The sequence below is a fragment of the Haliotis cracherodii genome, unplaced genomic scaffold (assembly GCF_022045235.1).
Source record: "Haliotis cracherodii isolate W230 unplaced genomic scaffold, xgHalCrac1.p SCAF_11, whole genome shotgun sequence".
Lineage (NCBI taxonomy): Eukaryota > Metazoa > Mollusca > Gastropoda > Lepetellida > Haliotidae > Haliotis > Haliotis cracherodii.
The window spans coordinates 33,297,794-33,305,838 of NW_027266266.1; the positions used below are offsets into that span (position 1 = coordinate 33,297,794).

The 8,045-nt window shown below is 39.0% G+C and overlaps 1 protein-coding gene across 1 annotated transcript; it reads left to right on the forward strand.

The window, feature by feature from the left end:
- The first annotated feature begins 2,839 nt into the window (after positions 1-2,839).
- Positions 2,840-3,379, forward strand: LOC139455687 (integrase/recombinase xerD homolog). The gene has a single exon (XM_071237237.1). It carries the CDS (start codon positions 2,840-2,842, stop codon positions 3,377-3,379), a length of 540 nt encoding a protein of 179 aa, XP_071093338.1.
- Positions 3,380-8,045: the final 4,666 nt, after the last annotated feature.

The following is an 8,045-nucleotide window of genomic DNA, read 5'->3' on the forward strand; positions in this document are numbered from 1 at the left end:
CCAAACCAAAAATTCTGCATCCATCAAAAACAATCGACAGAGTAATCACTTAACTCCAAACAGGACACACCAACCTAAATAACCACCTAAAAAAAATAAAAAAACACACTACAGGTAACTGCCCACATTGCAAGCAACTAGAAACACCAGAACACGCACTCATCCACTGCACACACTACCTCACACATCGAACCGCATTACAAACCACCCTCAATCTAAACAAGGCTCTCACTCGAGAGGCAATACTAAACCCACAAAATAAACTAGAAAACTTCAAGGCCTTAGGCGTATTCTTAATCAAAACAGAACTAATAAAACGCATCTAAAAACATAATAACCTACCAAATCAAAATCACATAAATAAACAAACATCCACCATACCCAGCTCCCTTAGTTCTCCTCCCCAACCCCATCGGCATCTATTCCAAATCTCAAAATTCCCAAATTATATATAAGCAGCCCCTAAAGCCCCCTCTGAGGGTTGCACAGGCCACCTTCGCCACCTTCGCCCCTTTCGGAAACACATTAAATGGCCTGGCCGGGCCCGTGTGCGAAATACGCATCAGTCGGAAAGCGCACGTTAAATCTCCAAAGTAAGTAAGTAAGGTAATCTATAAGACTATGTAGACATATCCTTTGTCTGGGAGATGGGATCTTGACACCTTAGGCTAGCATTTATCTAAAAGCTTCAAATCAATTAACTATGTAGACGTAACACTTGTTTTATTGAATAGTATGTCTAGAAGATGTGCTCCCATTACCTTAGGCTAGCAACTATCTAAAAAGCTATAACTGAAACTACTGATATTTTATATATGCATTTTACCTGATGATAATTATTACTTGCTAAAGTATAATTATATGAAATGATGTATAAATATTACACCATGATAACTCATAAAAGCACTTGATGTAGATCTAATTATTATAAGATAACTTAGTGTACAGCGTTTTTATTGTTTCACAGTTTTACCTTTTGGTCTAACCTCGGCCCCTTATATATTTACTAAGTGTTTTAGGCCATTAGTTAGATACTGGAAAAAACATTCTGTAGATGTTGTAGTTTACTTAGATGATGGATTTGGGTTTGCTTCGTCTGAAGCCTTAGGCAAGGAGCGACCTGGTTTTGTTAAATCTTCTTTGTGCAGAGCAGGCTTTGTTTGTAACGATCAGAAGTCAGTTTGGGAACCCACAAGACACCTTGAATGGCTCGGGCTGAATTGGAATCTTGACATAGGTGTGATATCTATTTCTTCTAGGAGATTAGATAATGTGAGAAACACATGCGCAGGATTCTTGGCAGGTTTACCGCAATTAACAGCACGTAACCTGGCTAGTTTAACAGGACAAATTATCTCTCTTTCACCAGTTTATGGGGATGTCTGCAGACTTTTGACTAGACGCATGTATTCAGTAATACAAAGAGCTTCAAGTTGGGATAGAAAGCAAAGTCTAGTTGACCCCCTGTGTGTTTTTGAACTTATATTCTGGAGAGATAATGTTTACACTTTTAATAGCAGAAGATTTAATGAAACTTTTGTCCCAGTTTTGACCGTTTTCTCAGATGCTAGTTCCAAGGGCTGTGCCGCTTATATACAGAATGCTGACCGGGTATCTCAGTGTTTATGGGACGAGGATCAAGTGGGCAAGAGTTCAACTTGGCGGGAATTTAAGGCTGTTGAATTATCTTTGAACGTTTTCAGAGAGGTTCTGTCTAATCAGACTGTTAAGTGGTTCTCAGATAGCAAGGCTTGCTGTCAAATTATTTCTTTTGGTAGTTTCAATTCATCTTTACAGGAGCTTGCTTTGTCCGTGTTCACCGTGGTTAGGATGTATAACAACAGGATAAAGTTTAGCTGGATTCCACGTTCAGAGAACGACAGAGCAGATGCGTTAAGTAAATTTGAAGATGCTGACGACTGGATTGTTACTGATGCTGTCTTCAAGTTGCTAAACCAGAAGTGGGGTCCACATACTGTTGATAGATTTGCTAGTCATTATAATGCTAAGTTGTGCAGATTCAATTCCAGATCTTGGTGCCCTGGCACAGAAGCAGTAGATGCTTTTACACAGTCATGGCAATATGATAACAACTGGGTTGTCCCCCCTGTGCATTTGGTGACAAAGGCTATTAGATATGCTCTTCAAAGTAAAGCTAGCATTACTTTAGTAGTGCCTAGGTGGCAATCAGCTGTGTTCTGGACTTCACTTTTTGATGACGGAAAGTTCAAACATTATATCGCTGATAGTTTGCAATTAAACGGAAGAATTGCATTTTCAGGCGACAGCAAAAAATCCTTGTCGGACAAATTCGATGGCTACGCATTAGCAGTAAGGATTATTCCATGAGATCGATGTTGTTGTTTCAGACATGTTCTCCACCGGTATCTGGAAGCTGAAGAACAATTTAGTTCATACAGACCTTATTGATCTAGCAGGACATATGCCAGATTTAGTTCTCAAGTCTAAGGCCCCAGCGACAGTCTATAAGTATGAAAGATCTTATAATAGATGGAAAAAATGGAGTTCAAAATTTAAGGAGATTACATGTTTGCCTGCTCATCCATTTCATATTGCTTTGTATCTTACATCACTTGTTCAGGGAGGTAAGGAGGCTCCATCTGTCATGGAAGCTATTTACGGTATTAGTTGGGCGCACAAGATTGCATGTCTGCCAGATCCTTGTAAACATGATTTGATTGTGAACATCAGAGAAGCGGCATTAAGAACTTGTAGTACTCCAGTCAAGAAAAAAGAACCTGTTACTTGTGACACGTTAAAGAAATTGGTTGTTATATCTGGGAAAACTCCCTCTCTACTTGATTTAAGGTTTTTAACAATGTCACTTTTATCTTTTGCTGGGTTTTTCAGATTTTCTGAAGTAGTGAACATCAGACGGTCAAACATTAAATTCAAGGATGGCTTCATGAGTATTTTTGTTGAGAACAGTAAAACTGACGTTTATAGGGATGGGCGTCATGTTTTGATCGCTGCTACAGGCTCAGATCTATGTCCAGTAAATATGCTAAACAGGTACCTGATTGCTGGAAATGTTGCTGAAACTTCCAATGAATATATTTTTCGTCAACTTTCCTTCTGTAAATCTGTACAAAAGTATGTACTTAAAGGTCAGAAACCTTTATCATATACCAGAGCGAGGGAAATCTTTATTGAGAAATTCAAACTAATTGGTGAAGATGTCAAAAAAGTGGGTCTTCACAGTTTTCGGTCAGGCGGAGCGACTGCTGCAGCTAACGCCGGAGTAACAGACAGACTGTTCAAGAGACATGGACGCTGGGCGTCAGATAAGGCCAAAGACGGTGATATCAAAGACAATGTTTCTGAACTGTTGAGTGTGTCATCAATGTTGGGATTGTAAATAAGTTGAAATAAATCTGCTGCATGGACCCGTTCTTTTAATTCGAGCAGCGGTAGGCATTACCCATGAGTGGAGTATGTTGTCATAGTAAATGTTTTATGTTCTGTTGAACATAGTGAATTAGAACATAAATGTATTTACTATGAGGTAAATATGGTAACGAATGTGATTTGAAGAAGGCTGTGCACGTGAAAGCGGTGGCGTCACGTGCTTAAGGTGCAGAGGAGAGGGCAAGAAACACCACTCGAGGCCTTCACGTCACACAGGCGAGCTGTTGTCTTCTTTGTTTGTGAAAAATATACACATAAAGGTAATCAGACTTTTAATGTAATGCTTGTCTGTGTTGGACCGCCTGTTATTGCAGTGTTGCCGAATGGCAGGTGAAACCGTATGGGAAAAATTGCCGCAGGGCATTGAGTGCTGTTTAGCACGGAGAAGGGTGTTGCTTTCTTTCAGTGAGTGATCCCACAGAGAGGTGATTCAGGAGTCCGGACATGGATTCGGATACACAAGAAGACCCACCGTCCAGATAAGTTATCTTTATATTTTCAAAAAGTTAATTTCGCAGTAATTTATAAAGTGTTCAAGCGCTATATTACAAGGATATTGCAGTATTTCATAACGGTTTTATGTGCCAAAATATTAAAATGTACGTTTTTGTTACAGAAAGAATACCTTAGAGAATATGCAGTGTCGGTGTTTGGAACACGACAGTCGCGTGTCTACATGTATGATTTTGTTAATAAACCCGCTCGCCTGTTAACAGCGGTAGGCATTACCCATGAGTGGAGTATGTTGTCATAGTAAATGTTTTATGTTCGGTTGAACATAGTGAATTAGAACATAAAGACTCATTTATCAACGCCCTAAGACGCTTTATTGTCAGTGTGTGGTCCGATCCGTCAACTACTATGCGATCAAGGTACTAACTTTGTAGGGGCAAAGAAAGAAATGTATTATGTTCTAACAAATCTTGATCAAAGAAAATTGAGACAATTCCTATTGCAGAGAGACTGTGATTTCTTTGAGTTCAAGTTTAACCCAGCATGTGCAAGCCATATGGGTGGTGTCTGGGAGAGGCAGATTAGAACCGCAAGAAATGTCATATCTGCTTTACTTCATGACTTTGGATCACAGCTGGATGATGAATCCCTCCGTACTGTGATGTGTGAAACTGCCGCCATTGTAAACAGCAGACCCTTAACTGTTGACACTCTGTGTGATCCGTCCTCTCCAGAACCTCTGACACCAAATAACCTTCTTACCATGAAGTCTAAGGTAATCCTTCCGCCACCTGGAACATTCATTAAGGAGGACATGTATTCCAGGAAGCGATGGCGCAGAGTTCAATACATCGCTAATGAATTCTGGTGTCGTTGGAGGAAAGAGTATCTGCAAAGTCTTCAGTTGCGGCAGAAGTGGACTGCCCCATGTAGAAATCTTTCTGTAAATGACATCGTGATAATCAAGGACGACAATATTCCAAGGAATCATTTGAAACTTGTGCGCATCTCAGAAGTGTACCTTAGTAAAGATAGTCTAACTGTGAAAGTAGACTGTGGTGAATCAAACTTTGTGAGACCAGTTCACAAACTTGTGCTTCTCTTAGAAAAAGAGAACTGTGTTCAAATGTGTGTAAATTCATTTGCAGAATGGTGTCCCGAACTGTGCTAAATTCATTTTTGGGTTCATTGAACTTTGTGAGTGATGATTCCGATGATTCCGAATCCGATCCGAACTATAAACTTTGTGAGTGATGATTCCGAATCCGATCCGAACTATAAACTTTGTCACAATGATGTGTATTTTCATGTTAATTATTTTGTATGATTATGTGTTTTGCCAAAAAGCATATTTTGTATGATTATGTGTTTTGCCAAAAAGCATTAACCTTTGTTCATTGTCAGGGTATTACACTTGCCTATCTGCAATACTGTATTGTTAGCCAAACCACTGTGTATATATTTATACCACATCAGCATTTCTCATTGTTTAATGTAAATTAGGTTAATACTAATTTCGGGGGGGAGTGTAACGGTAGTCAATCAGATATGGTAATAAGATATTTTAATAACGATTTATTGTTTCTTTTCATTAGTGGTGAGTATTTTTTAGCTCCCTTGGGGTATGGAGCGAGTACCATGCTTTCCGGTGAGAAAGGCTTTTGTTTATCCGCATTCTGTCAAGATGTTTTACGGATTTCAGGGAATTGGACAACTGTGAGTTTCTGTATATTAGAAATTCTGTAAAATAAACATCATGAATACTCAGTTTCTCCGTTCAGAGTTTTCGAAAACATTATAGTAGGTGTGGGTGGTGGTGCTGTGTGGCATAATTTCTTAGGTGTCCCAGGTGCTTTGGGGGTCTTCGACATCTTGTGGGTCTTGGGCGTTTTGGGATAGGGTGTGGTGACTGCAGCAGTTGCTTTCTTCTCTTCTTTTTGTCTCTTCACTGACAAGCTTTTGGGGACTAAAAGTTGCTTTCGTAGTAGTTGTGGATGCCTTTGTCTCTTGAGCCTTCACTGCTTTTCGAAGGACGGGTCTTGGTGACTGCTTTGGAGAACAAAGGAAGGGCTCTGGTGGCACGATGATAATCATAGCTGGGTGGGCGAGTCCAGTCTTTCGCCTGCAGTTTGTCCAATAGTTTTCTGTAGATGTCATTGCCTATCAGCAAGGGGTGCCCATTCCTCAGCTTGAAGGCAGTATGCAAGACCTTGGTTAGGAATTTCTCTCCTGCATTCTCTTCTGCACACACGTTATTCATGCCTCGTAATGACAAGGGTTTGTTGGAGGTGGTGGTGGTGGTGAAGAGCTACTGTAGGTGTTCTTGATGATAAGTCTAATAATAGTCTGCCTCAGAGGCGACTCATCAGGACATACAGTGTCTCTCTTTTAGGGCAAATACCTGCAATCTTAGGATGATCCAGTGCAACTTTTGCAACCACTTGAATGCAGTTTTGGATATCTATCATGTTCTGACAGTGAGTGAGTGAGTTAAATTTTAAGTCACATCAACAATATTTCAGCCATATCGTGACTATCAATAGTTAAATATAATACATACATTGAAACTTGTATAAAAACCTGCCAATGAAGGACAGTAAAATTACTAGATTCATCACAGAAAAAGTTATAAAACTAGTACGGAATTATAAAAGAGAATAGCACTATACATAACGATACAAGATAAAAACAGGCTATAGATCGCCAGCAGCTGAAGGTAGATCACCATGCTAGGGTCCATGGGGACTTCCAGTACTTTTGCTACCTGCATGGATCATCCCTTCAGCTGTTGGCGATTATGACAAATTTAGCCAAAGTTAAATGAACATATATACTACTATTAAGAACGTGGTAGAAATAAATATACTTTGAAAGACGTGGTCTTACATACCCTCTCAGGGGGACAATAATTTTACACTACTTCAACCCCCTTCGAGGATACAGCCACTAACACTCTCAGTTAACAAATTTATTTTACCAATTATAAAAACTATACTATATACAAAACATATCAATCAAAATTTAAGCAACAATTCAATTTCTTTTAAAAAGTTAATAATTTAATGAACACTGATATTAAAAAGATCCTTTAAGGATGAAACTTTGAAATATTTATCCCTTGTGATGGAAAAATCAACACAATCAAGCAGGACATGCTTGACGGTGATTCTTTCATCACAAGGGATACAAAAAGGAGGATCCTCACCTTTTAAGAGATATTCGTGTGTATACCTGCTATGGCCAATATGACAACGTCGCATAATGACCTCTTCAAATCTGGACTGACAGCCCAAGTAGGTGTAACCAATATTTGGTTTAATTTCATGTAATTTATTGATACCGACTTGGGAGTCCTACTTCTTTTGCATCAGATCACAAATATAAGATCTGATTACAGGTTTATAATCAGTGTAAGGGATAAGAAGTGGTGTCACAGATTTGTTGAGTGCTGCTTTTGCAGCAGCATCAGCCATCGAGTTGCTTTTGATGCCCACATGACTGGGCAACCAACAAAAGACAATGTCGTATTGGTCAGTAGCAAGTTCATTAAATAATTCAATAATTTTGATTAAAAGTGGATGTTGACATTATATGTTATGGATAGCCTGCAGGCAAGAAAGAGAATCGGAAAATAGGATAAACTTCTGATATTTTGACTGTTTACTGATATATTGTAAAGCTGTTAAAATGGCATTGGCCTCAGCTGTGGAAATAGAACTATTATCGGTAATCTGGAGGAAATAGTCCTGGATCCAATGACAGTGGCGCTGGCAACAGCGCCACTATCCTTGGATCCATCAGTAAATATAGATTTGTAAGTATTATATGTGTTTCTTAATTCATTATATTTTTGTTGATAAAAAAGTTGATTTGTTTCCGATTTCTTTAATTTAGTTAATGTCAGATCCACCTCTGGCTTTACCAACTGCCAAGGTAGAGAAGACAAAAGCTGCGTGGGGGCTATAGCTACAAGATTAATTTTAGCGGCAGATATATCAGATTGAAGTCTTATTCCAAGTGGGGGGAGAACCGATGATTTTTTATTATAGAGATTTTCATAAAGGGGGTGAAAAACACAGTCACATGCTGGATTCGAGTTATTAGAGCGTAATTTAGTGACATATTGTAAGGATAATTTAATTCGGCGTTGTTTGAGGGATGGT